The 22,302-nt window shown below is 38.6% G+C and overlaps 2 protein-coding genes across 3 annotated transcripts; one reads left to right on the forward strand and one right to left on the reverse strand.

Annotated features, from left to right (window-relative positions):
- Positions 1–1,550: 1,550 nt before the first annotated feature.
- On the forward strand, positions 1,551–7,173 carry LOC121729315. Its single transcript, XM_042117787.1, has 3 exons — positions 1,551–1,582; positions 1,752–1,873; positions 2,887–7,173. The coding sequence occupies exons 2-3, from the start codon at positions 1,759–1,761 to the stop codon at positions 6,984–6,986; spliced, it is 4,215 nt and encodes a 1,404-aa protein (XP_041973721.1). The 5' UTR covers positions 1,551–1,582; positions 1,752–1,758; the 3' UTR covers positions 6,987–7,173.
- Positions 4,086–22,302, reverse strand: LOC121729316 (exostosin-3). 2 transcript variants are annotated; one of them, XM_042117789.1, is made up of 11 exons: positions 21,939–22,302; positions 21,603–21,725; positions 17,759–18,270; positions 17,374–17,679; positions 16,296–17,304; positions 15,559–15,755; positions 14,033–14,134; positions 13,368–13,542; positions 12,583–12,687; positions 11,542–11,688; positions 4,086–4,187 (listed from the first exon to the last, which is right to left on the reverse strand). In XM_042117789.1, the coding sequence occupies exons 1-10, from the start codon at positions 22,056–22,058 to the stop codon at positions 11,584–11,586; spliced, it is 2,754 nt and encodes a 917-aa protein (XP_041973723.1). In that variant the 5' UTR covers positions 22,059–22,302; the 3' UTR covers positions 4,086–4,187; positions 11,542–11,583. The 2 variants fall into 2 exon arrangements, with proteins under 2 accessions (XP_041973723.1, XP_041973722.1); XM_042117788.1 differs by lacking the exon at positions 4,086–4,187 and having other exon boundaries at positions 11,312–11,688.

A 22,302-nucleotide genomic window follows, 5' to 3' on the forward strand; every position in this document is an offset into this window, starting at 1 on the left:
ATTTTTAAAGGCCTATCCATAGATAGGTAACCCACACGCATAGGTTAGGTGAATTTTTTTTTGTTTCAGTTGTACCTATGGGGATTGGGGACCCCTAAAATTTTTAATGATTTTTCCATTTTTGTATCAAAATCTTAATGCGGTTCACAGACTACATCTACTTACCAAGTTTCAATAGTATAGCTCTTATAGTTTCGGAGAAAAGTGGCTGTGACATACAGACGGACAGACAGACAGACATACATGACGAATCTATAAGGGTTCCGTTTTTTGCCATTTGGCTACGGAACCCTAAAAAGGTCTCATTTGATAGAGTATCTTGTGGACTACGCTTACACAGGCAATATGTTATAAATTTCGTGAAATTAAACATAGAAAAAAGCGGCCAAGTGCGAGTTGGACCCGCCCATGAAGGGTTCCACAGCAGCAATAGGCCTCTTGGATATCGTTGCTAAGCAATTGCTAAGCTACGGCAACGCCGCGGGTCGGTTGACGGCGGAAACTCACGGGCGCTTTTCTCATATTATGATTCTCATACAAGTCACTGCACTTTTTTGGTAATTGTTTATATTTTTAGCACAATAAAAAGTAATGAGCCAAATTATTATTGATTGTGAAGTTCATAATATTTCCGCAGACTTTTTCCGCGGAAAATCAGTACTTATCGAAAGTTATATTTACTTAAATAATTTACTTTTTAAAGTAATTAAGTTTATGAGCACGATTACATGCAAGACTAGTTTTATTTAAAAAAAAGTGTTTTAAGGTCGCTAAACAGTTAAAATTGTGCTCCATTTGATACGAAAAGTCACGCAACGCGCAACGGTATAAACATCTGAATTTAACATTGTTAACGTTACAAAGAGTAGGTATATTTTTTATGTAGGAAGAACTACTTAATAGTCTCAAATGTTGCCCAAAATATAATGAAAAATAATTAATAATAAATTTATCTTTCAAAGAAAACCAAAATATAAAATTACAAAATGCCCTCCACCACCATCACCACCACCCCTAATAAAAATTGCGATATTTTATTAACTAATTATTTTTTTATAGAAAAACCCACTTATTTCAAGAAGTTTAAAAAATTGTGCGTCGACTCAAACTATAATCAAAAAAATATTTTTGAGAATTGTCCACTATGTCCATATAGTCACGCTACATATTTTGGCGGAATTACTCAGAAACACAACATCTCTCAAAATATATCTCTGTTTTCTATATAGAAATGGCTGTATCCAGGGTAGTATCCCTAAAGATGCCCATTCACGGCAGGACTGCACGGCAGTCCTGCAGTGAATGGGCCTCACTAATTGGTTCACACTCGGTGTTTACGGCCGGCAACACCGAGTGTGAACCAATCAGTGAGGCCCATTCAATGCAGGACTGCCAGGTGCAGTCCTGCCGTGAATGGGCCCTTTTAGTAGTCTGTGCTGTATGGGCAACGCTCCCTTTGCCTGTCCCGACCGGAACGAATTAAAAAAAATATATATCCCTGTTTTCTGTTTTTTTTTGTTTTTTATTATTTTGTATTTTATATTAAAGTAATATTTACGAGATTTAACTAAAAACAAGAAAGGTTAATAGATACCCTATTTATTTTGAATAAGATTACAAACGATTAATAATTATCTTTTTGTTCCCCCTTTTTTATGAAAAACAAAAATAAATAAGCTCTTCGTCAGCTAAAAAGGTTTTTTTTTCTACATTATTATTGTTAGTAACTTTATTACAATTGTTATTTTTAGCCTCAGAATGTCTGGAGACATTGATATTGTGGAACATGATCTAATGGAAAACCCTAGGGTACGGACTATTTTTCCAGATCTCACAGCATTGAAAAAGGAAATTGTAGATCCAGATGATGAAGGTATTTAACTTATTTGTTTTATATGTGCTTGATTCTAGCTAAAGATATTATAATTGGTGTTTCGTATTCTGTAACTTTGGAGAGAGGATCAATAATTATTTTAAGCCACAAATTATATCTTATACAATACAGCACTCTCGGGGTGTTGAGTATCTGAATCAATTTAGTGACATGGGTAGGTACCTACCTATTCTAAGTTTGATTACCCAATATTCATGATGTTATCTTAGGGTTATCAATCTTTTTTTTGTTGGAAATATGTACATAAATTCTGTTTGCAGACATGTATTACACCTACAATGCCTGCAAATCTCTGAATTATTTAAACGGAATTGTCCACACAAATAGTGTTTAGTTCTAAACTGTATGGAATTCAATAAAGCTTTTTTTTTTTACTTTACCTCAGAACTTGTACTAACATATTTATTTGCACAGAATAGTATTTCTGGCATACAAGCCATTCATTTGATAGGAGATCAAACTTGACTCTCTTGATCAGCCTTGTGAATAATCATTTTGTATGAAACTTTGTCAATTTTAAACCGATCGGGCTGAGACTTTGCATGCATAAAGCAACTATGATGTAGGCATCCCCTAAAAAAGGATTTTGATAAATTCCACCCCTAACGCCTCTAGTCCACCGACGCTGCAAACTGCGAAAACTCTGCGAAACATCAATAGAGCAAGATGCAATATAACGCGCTGTCGTGTGGCGGATGAGACAGTTAATCGGTTCGCGGCTGTTTCGCAGTTCGTAGCGTCGGTGGACTAGAGGCGTAAGGGGATGAAAGATTGTATATATAATATAATAATACTCCTAAGGCGAGCGAAGCCACGGGCAAAAGTTAGTACATAATGTATCTCTATACTCTGCTATTTGATTAAATGACTAGTCATTTAATCAAATAGCTTTTCATTTTGTTGTTCATAATATTTGTATTTAGTTTGTAACATTAAATCAGAGGACTGTGACATTTATAGTTGGTAAATAATAAAATTGTATTTGATTTCAGAATTGCAAAAACAAAATACGTCTAATACATCAAATTGTCACATAAAGCAGACTATTAAATGTGATAGTCTCACATGCATCAAAAAAGAGCTTGCAACAGAGGAAAATTTTATAGAGGATCCATTTGAGCCAGATGAAATAAAAAAATCACTTTTACAGTCTAATCTACTAGTTTTTGGGAGTAAATGTTCTAAGACATATGATAATAAACTAAAGTATAATTTAAAAATAAATGTTAAAGACATTAGTCATTATCTGAAGAAAAGTAAAAGTTATTGCCAGGTTTGCAAAACATTATTTCCAGGAAAGAATATGTTTGAAGAACATAAAATATTGAATCATCAACATACATTCAGAAAAGCTGAGGAGCATAAGATATTGAATCCTGCAGATATCGTTAGTAATAATAGCGACAGTATTGGAGGTCAAGAAAATGTTACCAGAGATGGCCAAATGAATTTATGTGAAGAAAATGAAACAAACAAATGCTTTCATTGTAAGGAAGTGTTTTCAACTCAAGAACTGCTTATAGAACATATGTATGAAGTTTTAGATAAAAAAGCAAAAATGCGAAAAAGTGCCGTAGACAAACACTATGAAGTTAAATCTCATGATAACAAAAATTCTCAGCAGACTGTCAAAAAAACTGTTGATAAGAGCACAGTAAAGTATTGTACGAAAGTAGACACCAACAGTTTACCTAAAACTATATCAGTAAATGAATCAATGTCAGAGAATGAGTCCTATAGTGGATCACAAAATCAAACAGAAGTTGTTTTAAATACTAGTCTAAATGAAGTATTGCAGTGTAATGTATGTTTATGTTATTTTCAACATCTAAGGTTTTATGAGATGCATATGGAACAGAAACATAAAACAAAAGTAAGACAAGTCAAAGTCGTTAAATTTAATCCTAAGTGTATATTTTGCCCAAACATTTATCCAACTTTTAAACAATATAATTTACATTTGACTCGTGTACATTCTACATTAATAATATCTAATACTAATAATTGTGAGGAGCAAAATCAAAATCAAGAAAATCATACAGCTGATAATAGTAATAATTCTGTAGCATTAGAACAACAGAATACTACACCTTTAAGTTTAGAATCAAGTTATGATTTAATAAATGATAGACCATTAATTTTTAAAAGCGTTTTGTTCAAGTGTCTCAAATGTGAAATACATTTCTTGTCACCAAAACTAGCCACCAGTCACATTGTACATAGTGAAATTCTTGTTAACTGGAAATGTTCATTGTGCAAGATGTTTTTTAAAAGGAGCGATGAAGATCTACACCTGAAACAACATAAATATACCGATGCATTTACAGTCGTAAATGTAGAAGATAAAGATTCAAGTAGAATTATGATAAAATGTGCCAAGTGCTCCCTCCATATCCCTGAGAGTGACTTCAGACACCACCTTAATGTTTGCGGTGAAAATATGAACACCTGGCACTGTCATATTTGTAATATCGACATAGACGGAAAATTGAAAAATAAAAGAGCCCACAATGCCATCCACGGTGACATTGATGGTAAAAAAAGTGATTTTATAATTATAAATGACTCCCTTATGAATCCTCAAATACACATCGATCACATGAAAAAATCACAGCCAGTAAAAGACACATTGGTTACTGGAGATAGATTCATATGTGAACAAAATAACCGAAAAAGAAAATTGGATGAAATCTCCGATCCTCCTCCAGTAAATCAATCATTCACATCAGATGTTAGCATACGTTCAAAAAGTTCATCTAAAGAGTTAAGAAGGAAGTTGAAAAAACTGTTATCAGCAAACGATGATCATTATTCGAAATTTATTTTCAAACTGGGTGATAGACCAACATTTTTACTAAATTTGACATACTGTAAAAATTGCGATTGTTTTATACATTTTTTTCTCAGTCTCGACAAACATGACGAAAATCGTTGTCGTCATTCAATTAAACGTGTATGTAACATGTGTGGTATTGTGTCGACGCCCACTATTTTACCGCGCCACAAAACATTTCATGAACTCAATCCCCATTTAAAATTACAGGATTTTAGGTTCTATGATATCGAAACGTGTGAACAAATTTTACCTCCCATGCCGATATTTCCGAAGTGCGATATATGTGAAGCCCACTTCGTTAGTCAGCACGAAATACGCTATCACACTTGCGCTGAAATTTCAAATTTGTACTGTGATATATGCGAAATGAAGTTCGCTTCAGAAATAGCTCTCAATTTGCACATACCATTTCATGGCTACTATTTACAATCTAAATCACCTGTAGAACGTAGTAGCCTCCATGATGTAAGTCCAGATGTGTCAAAAGAAAATGATAGATTCAAAAATTCAGGTTTAAAGGAGCCAGTGGTAAAGGGACATAATAAAGACGATCACAAAATATGTGAAAATATGATGGATGTAGATGAACCACAGGAGCTTATTGGAAACGATGAACCACACGCAGTTCCTGAAGAAGAACATATTAGTTTCTCACAAGAAAATGATACGAACGATAAGCGAGAAAGTATTGAACATGTGTATTACTTATACACTTGTGAAATTTGTAACGTCACTGTAGCTCATTACGATCAACTGGTAAAACATTGTCACTCTCATTATAACAATAGTTATAGAAAAGTCGCTACCGAAAAGTGTATTCAGTGCAATTTAATATTTCATATTTCTTGTATATTTTCACATAAGGAAATGCACAAGTCCGGCATAAGCAGTGAATCCTTTGTAAGGTTAACTTGCGACCTATTTTATTTCGGATGCAGTAACGCAGAATGGCTGAATCATGTTTTTAAATCGGTACCAGAAAGTAAAAGGGAAAGCATACTCAAATATGCAATATATAAAGATGAATGTAGAATCAAGCTGGACGTATCACAACAAGGCGATCCCGAATTCACGCTATATAAATGTACGAAATGTAGTATTTTTATTGAACCCTCTGATATCGTCGATCATAGAGAAAAGTGCAAGGGCTCCAACGACAAGTATCCTTGTCATCTCTGTGGGATAGCTCTTTTGTCGGCGCCCCTCCGAGCCCGGCATTTAGAACTACACGAGCGACACAACTTAAGCGCCAAGTCCTACAGGATAGTAGTTTTTAATCTGAAGAAGGATAAACCACTAAACGATTTGTTGCTCACCAAAACCAATCAATACGTATTGTACAAGTGTAGAAACTGTCACGGCGTAGTGGATTGGAGTCTTGTGAAGAGTCATCACTGCAACTTAAACGATTTGAAAAAATGTACCATCTGTGGTTTACTGATTTACAGCACGGCTTACGACAAACACAACGCTAGACACAGAACTATCGATACGTTCGTCGCCAGTAATATGAGAGTGGTCATGTTCGGTCAAGTGCGACGAGAAAGTAAAGAAAATGACGAAAATAACGAACTAGTCTGCTCCTTTAGCGGTATCGTGTCCGATTATATTTTTTATAAATGCATCAAATGTAACGTTTGCATTCGAAATTTGAGGCTAAGCTCTAAACATTTTTGTTTGATCACCGCAGCTAAATTTCAATGCGCGAAATGCCATTTATATTTTGACGAGGGTAAAAAAAAGGGCCATCATGCTTTGCACTACTTGGACGAGGAGTTCACGACTAAAGCTATCTGCGTTATACCTTTCGATCCTCAGGAAACGTATAAGCGCCTAAAGAATGGTGTAGATAGCAATGGGGACCTAGAGGAAGAATCCGAAGAAAGTGTAGCTACAGTCTGTATTGAAGAAAAAACAGACACTCTATACCGATGTCCTTGCGGCCTGCATTACTTGACCGAAGAAAATGCAAGGGAACACGTGCAAAGAAATAAATGTGGCGCTCCCTCTAAAAAGAAATTACAGACTTGTTCGAAGTGTAATCTAAATTTTACTCCAGAGATTTTGTACAAACATTTATTGCAGCATCACGCTGAGAAATATATTAAGTATTCATTTGATATCATCATCGTGAATGAACAACCTTTGATAAAGGAAGATTCAGAAATAATGAACGCAGCCGAAAGTACTATCACAGACATAGATTCACAGGCAGAGTGCGGGCATACGTTATTTGGTGAACTAATGACAAGTTAATGTAAGTCGTGTTAAGTCGGCTCGGCTTGACCTATGAATCAACAGTCAACACGTTGCGTACGTTAATATCTCCATGGTGCCAAATAACTTAACCTTATCTTGAACTTTAGAACCACTTATGATACGTCAGAGAAGTTAATTGTTTCGTTTTTCGTTTTAATTATACTTTAATTTTGGGAAGATCGATAATTTTATTTCGTTTTTTATTTTATTATAATCATTTTAGAGTTGACAACCTAAAGTACCATCGAGGAGATTGATTCTTAGGCAGTTACGTAATTTGGTCGGATCATGATCCGACCAATTACAATTAAAACAATTAACATTGAATTGACATGTCAATTCAATGTTAATTAAATTTAGTTTGTTATTATTTTTAGCAATATTCCGCGAAAACAACTTCCACCTTTAAGTAAATGAGTGAGTGTACGCATAGACATGCGTACAGCACCTCCCTCCTCCCACACTGCCTATGCGTACACTCGCATGCAAGAACTTGCAAACACCACCACCACACAAGCAATAATGTTGGCAAATCCGTGCAAGGCCCCTCACCACCATGCAGGTTGAAAACCTCGACGCGCGTTTCGCCCCAACACCGGAGCATCCTCAGGATGTGGACTCTACGAACAACGTCCGTTAAGTGCCGCCAACGGCCAAAACACCGCCTTTTATACACTATCGAGCCCCGCTACTATCCCCACTACCCCCACTACTCTCACTAGTACCCCCGAACATATTAATAAGCGGTGACGTAGTCAAGCAAGTTTGGTCATTCAACAATGCAAATCTGTTATTTTTCTTTTCTTTTATGATCTCTAATTGTTCCAACACGCTCAGCCGAAAGCCTTTATCGCATTTATGTAAAACTTTATAGGAATGGCCATCGGGCACAGTATGATTACTATCTAAAAGATGTTTAGCAAAATGTGACTTATCAGGATGACCATTTCTATAAGCCGCGATATGTTCTTTATACCGAGTCTCGAAGCTGCGTCCAGTTTGACCCACGTATACACTATCGCATTCAGGACAATCGATCTTATAGACACCGGATTGATATTTTTTATCAATCTGGTCTTTATTATGACACAAATGATGTTTTAAAGTATTATTTACTGTGTGTGACTTTGCCACCTCGTTGCAAATTAGTTTCACTTGATGTCGATATTTATTTATTATATTCACTAATGTTCCATGTAAGGAAACATTGGGTATTTTAAGGAATGCACTAGAAAAACGTTTACCTCCTGGTGAAAGTAATGAATTGCTTACTCTTACTAAAACATGCATGGAACAAAATTACTTTCGATTTAACGGCGAATTCTTTGTTCAAGAAGACGGTCTAGCTATGGGCTCACCTTTAAGTCCTTTGATGGCCGAAATATTTATGGACGATTTTGAACAAAGAAATATCGTCGTTAATAAAAGTATTTATATATATATATATATATATATATATATATATATATATATATATATATATATATATATATATATATATATATATATATATATTATAGCTAAGTCTGTGACAGGCTTAATAAAACTATGTACTGATTTTCAAGTTAAGTATCTTCTTCTCTCTCTATCTTATATTACAAGGTTAATTTAGAACATTTTAATTGGATTACGGGACTAACATCATCTGCAGCTACGTTTTGTCTCTGTCGTTCTGTAAGAAGTAAGTGTGTGATAGAACTTTCAAATATTTGAAATGTAAATATTCGGCTCCTGTGACCCTGTTATTAGATATTATTGTTACCGTATGTATTTATTTTATATAAATAAATCTTTGTTACGCTTTCCTTATGGAATACTGAATTGTTTCTTTATGTTGTATAGCTAAGATTAGGTATTTTATATATTATTGTTAAAAATACTTAGTAAAATATGATTACATATCGAATTACCGCGTTTTAATTTACTCTTCGTATTATTTATCTTACCCAGGTACGGACTTTCAAATACAGAATGTTTAAAATAATGAACGAATACTTCGCTCTACAGGCTATAAGGCGCTTAGCAGACGACGGGGCGGGGCGGGCCGGTCAATTTCGCCACGAACGATAGCACAAAGGGAATCCTATATTACCAACGCACACAGCGGGTAAAAAGACCACGCCGCAGGTGCCCGGCGGGCACTAGCGACGCATGTCCGCGGCTGCCCGCCGTGGATCACACAAACCAGTTTACATGCAGTAACGCAGACTGCGTGTGCTTCGTGTACGCGGCGCGGGCAGCCGCAGACATCGACGCCGCCCGCGCCTGTAGAGTAAGAGTCTTACTCTACTATGTAAAAATTTTGAAGTTATAATATAATGTAGGGGAAATAAGACTTTTTACAGATAGAGAAAAATAATACACTTATTTTCTATAAAACGTATTTATTCCGTATTCGTGCGGATAGTAATCATCTTGCTGAATACTGCACGGCAGCTCTCGGTTATAATATGATTACAGTAAAAGCAACAGAAAATAATCAGTCTTAAAAATTTACTATAATTTTAGAAAAACATTTTATGACCAGAATACTCAGTTATAATAATAAGTAATAACATACAAAGTGTTTATTTCGGTTGTAAATAATTATTATAAAAGTTACTTAAATGTAATAAAAACAAATTTATGTCGCAGTCATCTCGTTTAATCTGCTAGTCGACTAAGCGCGTTCATTGAATGACACCATTTAATTGAACGACTAAAGCCCAACTCGTCAAGACGTTGACTGTAACGTTTAATTAATGTCTTGACAAAAAGTAATATTATGGTGAAGTTGTTAATTGGGATGTTATTTTTTTAAGTAGCCTTTGGCGGCGTAATAATACTTAGGTTAATCCAGCGTAATATTATTTTATTATAAATAACGCACTTTTAATCGAAAAAATAAGCCCGGGCGCGCACTACCGGCCAAGCCGCAGCGGCCCGGTTGCGACGGCCATCGAGATAGATACCTTAATATGAAACCACCGTAGGCCACGCGCACCTGGCCGCACGGCGGCCAGCGGCCACACCATACTTTCGATGGCCGCTGCGGCCTGGTCGCTAGTACGCGCCCCGCCTTAATGTTAGCTGTGCGAGCTGCTTGACGCCATATTTGTTTTAGAGACTACTGAAAGAGAAAAAAATATGAAATATATTCAATTACCTGACTGGTTTCATTACCGCTATCTTCAAAGGGCTATTTTATTGTTACAAATCGCAGATTGGACCAGATGACTGTGGCATAAACAAATCTGGGATGTTTCGTAGCGATATTGTACTTTTATGAGCAGTTAGAATTAAGCATTATATTATGTAATATTGTGAATTTTAAAAAATCTATCTCATATGAGTTTTTTTTTTCATTGTTACTTTGACTCTGCTTATAATTGATCGATATCGGCTCTAGACGCGCATGAGAGTATAATATAGGCCGCGATCAACTTAAATATTTTTATACTTACGTGGGACAGCCATGCTTCGGCCGGCCGGCTCGACCGGAGAAATACCACGTCCTCACAGAAAATCGGCGTGAAACAGCGCTTGCGCTGTGTTTCGCCGAGTGAGTGAGTTTACCGGACGCCCAAATCCCCTACCCTATTCCCTTCCCATCTCTACCCTCTCCTATTCCCTCTTAAAAGGCCGGCAACGCACCTGCAGCTCTTCTGATGCTGCGAGTGTCCATGAGCGACGGCAGTTGCTTTCCATCAGGTGACCCGTTTGCTCGTTTGCCCCCTTATTTCATAAAAATAAAAAATAATAAAAAAAAACACCCGTTTCTCTTCTAAAAATATCTTATATCTTTAAACAAGCAATTCTTGTATATATTTATATATACAAGAATTGCTTGTTTAAAGATATAAGATATTGCCTTGTTCCCGTCAGTGTTGTTATCTATTAGAGTAATGTTTTGTTGAGTTGAGATTTCACTTTCAATAAACAATATTATTATCAGGGCTCGGAACCGGTATTTTTTTAACCACGTTAAAACGCTCTTTATCACCAGGTTTTTGGATAAGTGTCCGCTCAGAACGAAACCGAGATGCGAGCGGTATTGCTTCAGAAATTAACCTGGTTAATTCCTCAGGGAAAGATAACTAATGCAGTGAAATCTTCTTTCCCTTTCTAGTGCATCATCTAATAGCCAATAGGCCATAACTTGTTTGTTTTGAATGTGTGGACAATATGTGTGAGGATCGTGGTGTGTGTGAGTGAGCGGGGCGAACAATAATCGCGAACGGTTCTAACCGGTATTTTGAGCAGAAGCAGTTTCATTTTTCTCTATGAACAAAACCAGGAATAATTTCGGTCGGATCAGAGCGGAATCGAAATTATTATACATATACGTCTTTGTCCTTAATTCTTACAAGTCGGCAAAAAATATTGTTTCAAATATTTTCCTTTATTAATGAACGAAACCTTACGCTACGCAACGCACTTTTGACACGTTATGTACTAGAGTTGACAAGTACTTGTAATGTTGCCAAACACTTAGTTCCAGCTGTCACCGCGCCAGACTCTTTTTTTTGCCAAGCTGTAAGTATTTCTAATTATATAAGAATTAAGGACTTACTATCTTATTAATCTCACAATGATTGACATTCCAACATGAACACTATATAAACTTGAAGCACTTTTGTTTGTCGTGTGGTATTCTGGTCTTGAAGAGAACTGAGTCCGCCCGGAACTGCGTCGATAGTAAAGGAGTGTAGCCCATGACCTGACAAAGAAATGTAATGTTTAAAAAACACATGACATATCCAGGACATGCTTGGGACCCGATTCACAAAACCTAGCCATACAGACAAGTATGACATGACACCCATTTTTAAGGTTATTTTGTGAACTAATTAAGCCATTTAGTAACAGTATCTGGAAGCATTAAGGTCATATTAGCACGAAATTGCATCAGTTTGGAACGGAGTCGCATGCGCGTTAAGAATTTTAAAATATCATACTGGCGCCCGATGTCACTTCGATCACAAACTGACGCCTTCGCGCGCGCTACACCACGTATGCAACATAAACACCGTATGCGTCTCAATATACCGCGTAACCTTGTTTCTTCATAAAGCCATCTCATAAAGCAGAGTCTTTACCAAAACACTCTGATACTTTCGATTCACAAAGGAGCCATTAATAAAAAAGAAGAACGCAGTCCTATGCGCATACCACGCGAGTGCCTCTAATCGAAGTGACATTCTAGACTTGAGCATAGAGTCCCTGGCCAGCTTTTTTTTCCGAAAACAGGTCGTTGCAGCCCTGGCGTAGCGCCTAAGGCGCCTGTTTCTGTTCTATAGAAGAGCTAGACAGTCAAGGAGAAGGTGGATAGGTGTCTCGTCTTTCTCCTTGCAGAATTTGCAAGTCGTTGTGCTACTGACCTATTCTTTTGAGGTTTTGTTCAGCTTGAGGTGCCCAGTTAGGCTTCTGGTAAGGATTTTTATTTCGTTCCTACCATGGTAAGCACTTATTCTGATAGTTTTTTTATAAGTGAAGAATTAGTTCCTGAGAATGTTCAATGCCGCGGGTCTCAGGCCTCAGCCCATTGCTTTTTGCAGGCTCGTTTCGTTGCCGGGGACGTTACTGGCACTAATGATGAATAATAATGTTTTACCTGCGAGAAGAACTGTATGCACTTATGTCGCTCGTGAAAGTGTGTCTCGTCGGCCGACAACGTCACCGGGCAGCCCGGACACCGGAACGTCCATCTTGATGTTACCTGTAATTTAAATTATTTTAAAGGAGGTCTACACTATACACTGTTTTGTCCATTACTGTGAGAGCCAGTCCACACGGCACGTTGCATCGATGCAGCGCTGCCGTTTGACGCACACGGGCGCTGCGTCATCGCAATCGCAGCGTTTTTACGAAGCAGTCTAACGTCAAGTGTCAACACCCCCTCCCGCTTCGTCTTGGGGGCTGCTATCCGTCATGTGTGTGTTGCAACGACGCAGCGCGCCGTGTGAACACCTTGGTTATTTGTATCGAGTATCGACGCAACGCGCAATGTGGACTGGCTCTTACGCGAATGGAACTAAACATTGTATATAGAATGGTCTAGACTCTAGTCTATAAGATAACCTTTCTGACAAGGACAAAACGTACGCTCTATCGTTTATAGAGATACACGATAATATATAAAGTTAACTTCAAAAATAAGTCCTTTGATACGAGAAAACAATAATTTAGCTGTTTGATAGAATCCGGTCTGGATAGATACTGATGTCAGATTAAAAGCAGAACCAGGGTACAGCCAACCAACACAAATTAAAAAGTTCTAATGTCAATATTTTGACGTTTATACTTTTTAAATTGACTTTTAAAAAGTTCAAACGTCAAAACTGAGACCGCAACGAAGTTCATGTTCATCAAAGTTACATATTATGAGCTGTTTTGTACCTTGACAGGTGGTTTCCTCGTGATGTGGGCAACCAGGAAGTTCATGGCAATGTCCTCGCAGTTCATGTAGTGGTCTACGTAGTCGCGTATGGCGGCGGGCAGGCTGTGCCAATACGCCCACAGGTAGTAGCGGTGCACGAAAGCCGCGCCAGTGAGCACCATGCTCAACTCGCAGCTGAAAGTAGGTTGTGAAGACTGACGATTGAATATTCATTTTGGGATTTGTGGAGCCAAAATTAGAACTAACCTCGCCATATTGTAAAATGTTACTTTAGAGCTTTATGCTTCAGTTAGAGTTTAGAGATAAATTATAAAATCTAAAGCTCGTGAAATCTAACTCAATAATTTGTATGAGGTCAAAGGAAATTAACTGGCATTATTCTGACTGACAGCCTTTACGCATCCACGCTAAGTCATTATTCTTAGCACGTACCTCCCATAACAATATCACCGACGCGCCAAAATATGCTTGTATCGTATGTAAGTATATTACGAGTACGACGTTGTTGCTCGGTCATGTTATTGTTTTATAGATCTGACTTGTTTATAGAAAATCATCTTTTATGCGAACGACAAGACTTTATACAAAAGTCTTGTCTATAAAAATCATCAATATTTACAAATATAGCTTCACTTTAATAAATTGAACATAATATTGTGTCTACCTGTAATTAGAATTGTAGAGGAATCCGTTGTTAAAGTTGAGGTCCCAGGCGTGGTATCGGCCGGGGAAGCCGACTATTCTGTCACGATGTTCCCGCCATACTCTGTTAAAACAATTGAAAACAATTTAGGGCCAACCCACACGTACCACAACCACACGACAACCACACCACGTATTCGGGCGTATATTTCGTATTGTAAATGAACTGGACTATTCACACGTACCACATTTTGCAGTTGTTGTCGACTACTTGTGTGATACCGAACACAACGCAACCACAACGTTGCGTCGATGCAACGACAGTGCGCGCACACCGCCCACGCTCATAACCCCTCCGTTTCATTGACTTTCGTACGTAACCACATCGCAACTACTGGCGACAACGCAACCACGTCGACATTTTGTCGGTACCACAACGCAACTACAAAAAGCTGCAGCGACACAATTCACACGTAACCACTGCTTGACGGCATTTTGTCGTTGCGACGTGGTGTGGTTGTGGTACGTGTGGGTTAGCCCCACGGAGCTCATACTAAGAGGAGATGTTGTAATCAAGTTTCCTTATGAAACGACGCGTGACAATTTGCGGGGTGAGGGGGTGTCAAGCTCCGTCCACTTCTCAATATTTCATCTATCGGCTAAAAGCAAAAGTACTAGCTTAGGTCGATGTTGATGTTACTACGTAGTTTAACTATCTTACACAAGATGTCATTTTGTCTTGAATATTATGGGACGTACTACTGCCCTGGATATTTTGTTACGATTCAAATAGTTATCATAGATGACGACAGATGGCGATTTAAAAGTAATATCATAATAAAAGCTATATAATCACGGTTTTAGCTATTTAAATGTGTTTAAGACTAAGTGTATAACGGTTTTCAGTATTCAAGTATGATTATTGTAATAAACTTATGCAAAATTATACGCATTTATGTCTGTATTATCTTTCAAAGGTTTGGCCATCTAGTGTTAAGTAGTACAATTAACGCTGAAAGCTGAAATGTTCTAGAACTTTTATATTTAAATTACATTTAAAATTATTTCCAAATGAAATGTGATGGTATTTATATTATCAGAACGTCTGTCTGAGTGTTTTCGACATTGTAAAACACAATACTTCATCCTTTCCTTGTTAAAAACGCAAAAAACACCAATTTATTGGGAGTCTCGTTACGTGTGCACCTGACAAACGCTGAAAGTGTACTAAAGTGTGTGTCAGGACCTAGTTGAAAATCACAGTGCACAGTAGCTTAGGCCAGCTCCTCTTTGTATTAGCTCCGTGGTTAGCCCCTAATAACAACCCGACTGCGCCAGAAGGAGGTTTATGTTTTTCGAATGCATGTTTATCTGGTATTTTGGCTTGTTCCTACTCTTATCCTCAATGTAGCCTAAGCTGCCAAAAGTCTTATTTATACTCCTTGGTAATTACAAAGAATATTTAAAAAAAAATCGACAAAACGATACGGTCGCTAAGTCCATAGACGACTCCGATGTAATAAAAAATAGTTACAGCGATTTTTTTACCTAAAAGCGAATACGATCTCATCGTGTCTGAGATGGGCATCATCGTCCACACACAGCACCGCCTCGGTCTCTATCAGGTGGTAAGGCAGGAAGCGGTTGTTGAGGGAGTTGCGCGCCGACCGCACCACCGCCACCGGAGCCCCGGACTCCGCCCACACAGACGACGGCGCGCTTACGCCGTTCCATACAACTATCACCTAGATATTGGCCCCAATTATATTGATGAACATAATCGTCATTGTGTATGGTTTTCAAAAAAGTTATGTCAATATTTTGGCGTTCATACTTTTTAAATTCACTGAAATTGATTTAAAAAGTTCAAACGTCAAATTTGTGACCATAAGCAATGAAGTTCATGATCATTAAATATACATGATAATAGTGTTGTTAGAATAAGTTTCATGAAAGTAGTTGCATTACGTTTGAAACTATTTTCGTTAAAACCATCGTGTCATGTTAACTTCAGTATTCCAACAACGTGGATCTGTAGTCTGTAAACAAAAAAAAAGTCTAAAACTTTATTTAACGATGCAAAATGTTGGAGTTCAATGAAAGTAGTTTTAAACGTGCTGCAAATTCTTTCATGAAAGAATAATGAACAATATATATATATATATATATATATATATATATATATATATATATATATATATATATATATATATATATATATATACATTAGTTTCATAATGTAAATACGGCTTAACTGCAGTGTCCAAAAGCATCCCGATCACTACCTTATTCAAGTATGGCAGGCCCCGCAGGCGGGCTAGCGCGGCGGCGAGCACGGCCTCGCGCTCGTACGTCAGTATGACGATGGTGAACTGCTCCCGCGGCCGGTCCCCGCCCAGCGCCTCGCTGAACTCCCGGCCGGAACCGCCCGCGCCCGCGCCGATCGGCCGGAAGCCCGCCGCCGACCCCACGAACCGCGCCTCCGACGTCACCGGCACGTCCCACGGCAGCTGCGGGTGCAGCGCGAACGGCTCGCCCCAGTCGTTCCACATCTCGTACCCGTGCAGCATCGCCAGCGAGTAGTTGCGGCGGTAGGCGGGGCTCGGGTACGGTGCCTCCAGCGGGCCCAGCGTCTCCTCCGGCTCCGCGTCCACCGCCGGCGGCTCCACCCGCGGCGGGCTGTAGGAGTCGTTGAATGCCGGCGCACCCACCGTCAGCGCGGCCGGCCGCGGCGGCACGTTCAGCCGCGTGCGGATCGTCGCCAGCAGCGTGTCCACGCTCGCCTGCACCGAGCTCAGGTAGCGCTCCCACAGCACGCGCCCCTGCCGCCGGAACGCCAGCAGGTCGGCGTCGGGGAGCGCCCGCAGCAGAAAGTGCAGCTCCGTGACGCGCGCCTTCGGCAGCGTCAGCGTCGCCCGCCGCCAGTCCAGCACCTCGGCGTAGGGCAGCTGGACGCGGTCCCCGCCCAGTACGACGGGGATGGCCCCGGAGCGGAGCGCCTCGTACAGCCGCGCCTGGAGGAGCGCCGTCGACGCCACGTCGGGATCGGCCGGCGCCAGGATCAGGACAAAGGTGGAGTCCCGCAGGATCGCCCGCCGCGAGCGGTCCGTCCCGCAGAGCGCCCAGTCGCCGACGGCCGGCTCCGCGCGCTTCTCCACGGGTGGGTCGCACTCGAACTGAAGGTAGAACACGTCCGCCGCCGGCGCCGCCTGCGCCGCCCGCTTTATGGCGTCGACGATCAGCATATCGCTCCTGCCGTCGACCTCGGAGGGCGGGGTCTGAGAGCCCTGAAAACTGAATTACGTTTATCGATGCATACTTCGACTCGTGAGGGACCTACGGTTCGCGAAGTCGTGTAATCACCTAAGTATATATTTCCGGCGGGCGGGGACGATGGGGGCGCAGTCGGCCCACACGTCGCCGCCGGGCGGGCCGAGCGCGGCTGGCGTCACCACGTCGAAGCCGGCGCGGAACTGTTGCAGGCTGAACGTGGACTGGGCCACCATGGCTCGCCCTATCGACGCGTTGCGGAGCGCGTCGCCGGCTCCCCCGTCCAGTTCCCGTCGCGCCAAGTTCAGTAGGACGTGATTACGACCGTCTCCACCCCAGTACGGCAGATTTTTTATCGCTGTCTCGTTCAATGTCAGTTTAAATGTTCCTGGTGTTGACCTGAAAGCGACATGACATGTATTAATCCGAAATTATGAGTAAACAAACATATAAATATTCATTAACGTCGACGTCTTACGAGAATGTCTTGTCCGATGGAAAAGCTTCTCCGACTAGTACGATATATACACACGCTTCGTTGGGATTCGTAGTTAAATGAGCGTTATAATTTAATGTTTGGCGAAGGGTTGTCTTCAGAAAGCCGTCGATATCAACGCCCGCTAGAGGAGAATATGTGTCAGGATCATAGAAGTAAATGGGAAAACCGGATGTTATGGAGCAGCGGGAGTGGTCAAAACAGGAGTGCATGCGGCAGTAAATTTCGGCGGACCGATGAATAGGTGGTAAAATATTGGGAGGTTGGGATGAGAGAATTTGTATGGGAGGCGCGAGTTCCGGCGAATCTCTCCGAATCGCTTCTAATTGCGCCAGACGTGCTTGATCAGCAGAAACTCGAAGGCGCTGTAACTCAGCCGTCGCTCGTGAGTATTCAGCTTTCACGCTGTCAGCTTTAGCACTTGCTGCAGCCGCTTCACGTTGCAATCTACCGCGTTTCTCTTCTAACTCTCTTAGTTCTGTTGATACAGAAGCCTGGAAGTCAAAGTACAAAAGTTCCTTATTTTTTGCTATATTTTTGTTTTTTCTTTTAGTTCCTTTGGTTGCTATATTTTTTTAATAGATAATAATTATTAATATACATTATTAATAATATATCTTTTTGTCTCATAAAGAAGGAGCCCGGGCATTTCGTACCCACTAACGTAGCACTTTGAGACATAATATACCAAATAAAAGGGCTTAAAAAGTCGAACATTTTATTGTATGACGAAAAATCTCTAAACCATGGGAGAAAAAAAGTGAACGAGCGTAGAAGGTAAGAATAAATCCCAAAAAAACACCCTGTATTATTGCATCCATTTATTGTCTTGCTGTTAACCCTCGGTTGGTCACGTGGGGTCTTTAAAAGCCCGGAGTTTGCGAAAACGTAAAAAAACTATATTTAAAATAATAGTAGCAACTCCTCTCTTTAGGTAGCTTCTTAAAAGGAATTATATTTCAATATAATCGCCACTCGTCTGAGCTCACGTGCATGTGTTGTGTGTTACAGATGCGTTTATTCACGCTGGGGTCTTTAAAGACCCCAGGTGACCAACCGCGTCACTATATTTGATTTGAAATTTCCATACAGTTTTCACACCGAAATGAATTTCTTTTTTGATTTTCATTATATTTTATTAATAAATGAATAAAAATTATCGTGTGTTGGTTGTTATTGCTTTATCTCACTTAGAAGAAGCTTTAGACGCACTTTTCCAAAAATACATATTTTGCTACCTAGACCGAAATGATGATTATAATTTTTAGGTGATGATAAGAAAGTAATTATTTGTATATTTACCATACGTCTTAAGTGTTAGAACAGGAAAATATATAAAATATAGTAGGTTTTGATGCTGAAAATTTGTCAATGTTTAACATTCAATAGTTAACATGTTATTTGGACTTAGCTTTTTAAATTGCAGCCAAAGTTATAGGAAATTTAACTGTTATTTCAGTTATCTACATGTTTTACTACAATTTAAAAATAATTTTGATTTTTTTTCAATTTTCCAATCTTACGGTCTCCAGCTGAAATTTTTTGACTTGCATTTTTACATTGTATGTTTAGGTTAATAATCTTCAAAATATTAATAATTTGATTGAATCTGATTATTATTGAATTAAATAACAATAATATACATAAAATGGTGAAGAAATATATAAATTTATGCAATTTTTATGTCATTTAATTTTCGGGCTTTCAAAGACCCCAGGTGACCAACGGCGTTATTTTAAAAGCGCGACCAACCGAGGGTTAAGGAATCATTTCTGGACAGTAATTGTATATGGCAAACTTGAGGAAAGTGTTGTACTTAATATTGTTTCATATCTTAAAGAATTGTAAAAAACAATAAAACCTTGAAAATCTAACCTTTCCTGGATTTTACCGTATATTATGACCTTGGAGAAATTGTTTATAGCAGAAGCAATCTAGCAATACTAGCGAATGGTGCAATAATACAGGCTGTTTTATTTTCCCTAAGAAAAAAAAGACATTCTTTATTGCACCCAGCAACATTCTCTAGTCGTAAATGAAAAAATCAGGCAAAGGTTCGACATTCAGCATTTTATTGTTTTCTCATACATTTCTTTGAAATATGAAGCAATATAATATTGAAATACAGCCCTTTCCTTCAGTTTGCCATATTATATTCAAATTAGTATCTCCAATCTCCATGCCAAATTTCATCAAAATAGATTAAATAGTTTAGGCGATAATCATAAAAGCTTATTGTGCGGGAACCGTACATTTTCCGGGACAAAATTAGTAATCCTTGTCCTTTCCCGAGACTCAAAGTATATCCATACCAAATTCCATGAAAATAGATTGAATAGTTTACGCGCAAATCATAAAAGTATATTGTGCAGTAACCGTACATTTTTCCGGGACAAAATGTATCCTATGTTCTTTTTTGGGACTCAAAGTATATTTATACCAAATTTCAGCCAAATGGGTCCAGCCATTTACGCGTGATGTCGTGACCGCGCTTCGCCCGCGTAAATTAGATATTTCACAGACAAATTAGTCCACAAAAAATAGCCTATGATCCTCCACGTGGTCTACCTACTTACTTACAGATAAGTCTGTGAAAAATGACAGAAAAATTGCTCCAGTAGTTCGAGAGATGAGCCCTTTCAAATAATTTCCCCCGTTTTTTTCACATTTTTCTATTTCTTCGCTCCTATTAGTCTTAGCGTGATAAAATATAGCCTATAGCCTTCCTCGATAAATGGACTATCTAACACCGAAAGAATTTTTCAAATTAGATTAGTAGTGCCTGAGATTAGCGCGTTCAAATAAGCCCATTCAAATAATTTCCCCCGTTTTTTCCACATTTTCCTCTATTTCTTCGCCACAATTAGTCTTAGCGTGATAAAATATAGCCTATAGCCTTCCTCGATAAATGGGCTATCTAACACTGAAATAATTTTTCAAATCGGACCAGTACTTCCTGAGATTAGCGCGCTCATATAAGCCCTTTCAAATAATTTCCCCCGTTTTTTTCATACTTTCCTCTATTTCTTCGCTCCTATTAGTCTTAGCGTGATAAAATATAACCTACAGCCTTTCTAGACAAGTGGGCTATCTAACACTGAAAGAATTTTTCAAATCGGACCAGTAGTTCCTGAGATTAGCGCGTCCAAATAAGCCCTTTCAAATAATTTTCCCCCGTTTTTTTTCCACATTTTCCTATATTTTCTCGCTCCTATTAAGACTAATAGGAGCGAGGAAATATAGGAAAATGCGATATATAGGCTATAAGCTTTATTTTATTACGCTAAGACTAGCGTAATAAAATATAGCCTATAGCCTTCCTCAATAAATGGACTATCTAACACTGAAAGAATTTTTCAAATCGGACCAGTAGTTCCTGAGATTAGCGAGTTCAAACAAACAAACTCTTCCGCTTTATAATATTAGTATAGATTATTATTATTATGTATAACAATAATGATGATAAAGTTTAAAAATCATATGACACTGAAAGTGCTCGCCGCGCCGCTGCCATTCCGGTGTGGCACGGCCCTTATAGGAAAAGTACAGTTTTGTAATTTTAACTTTTACAACCAATCTTAGTTTTCATAATAATATTGCTCCAAAAAACCAATACTTATTAAATCAAATCAGTAGTGAAAGATGCCATTGAAAAAAATTATTGGTATTATTTATTTTAATAATTAATAAACATTTACTAACTTATGTTCGGAAATCAAAAATTACGATTGGAACCTAAGATTGACCAATAGATGAGCTTTTACAGTTACAAATATGCATATATTTTTATAGTTATTTAAAAAGAGACTTAAGTAGAATTGCTTACTTTGATCCGTAGCATCTCTTCAATTCTTATTTTAAGGTCTGCAACTTTCATTGTCGATAAATCTCCCAAGGCTTCCAGTGTATGTCGCATGTGATTTGAACCCAAGGAGGTTGATGATTCATACTTAAAAATAATTAAGTTATGTATTGTAATGATTTATTTTATACCTGGTGGGTACTAGGTATACAGCAAAGGTTATCAATGTTAAAGTCAACATTATTGTAAACGTGAAATCAGCTAACTTAGCAATTGCATGCTTAGTCTTCAGGCATGCAAGCGAAAGTTGGAGTCTGGTGCAGGCATGAATAGCAAATAGTAATTGAAGCATTGACTTACCTTAGATAAATAATAATGTGTTACTAGTGGTACCATAAATAAAATAATCGAAACTAATAATATAACGCGCGATAACTTTAGATGCCCGAGCCACAGGCAAAATCGCTCGTAAAGAAACATGTTGCAGTATAATTATTTCTGGTTGTATCATTTGTTTTGATCACAGGTACTCTGAATTTTGACTTTTTATGAATGCCTTATACATTTTGGGTTATATCTGTAGGCGATCACAACAGACTTGTAAATACAGCACTGCATAAATATTGTTATAAAACCAAATTTAAATAAATATTAACATTTTACTTTGAAAATCGCGTCGCTTTAGAACAAAAATGTACCTAGATCAAAGAGAATATAATCACTA

The sequence above is a fragment of the Aricia agestis genome, chromosome 8 (genome assembly GCF_905147365.1).
Source record: "Aricia agestis chromosome 8, ilAriAges1.1, whole genome shotgun sequence".
Classification (NCBI taxonomy): domain Eukaryota; kingdom Metazoa; phylum Arthropoda; class Insecta; order Lepidoptera; family Lycaenidae; genus Aricia; species Aricia agestis.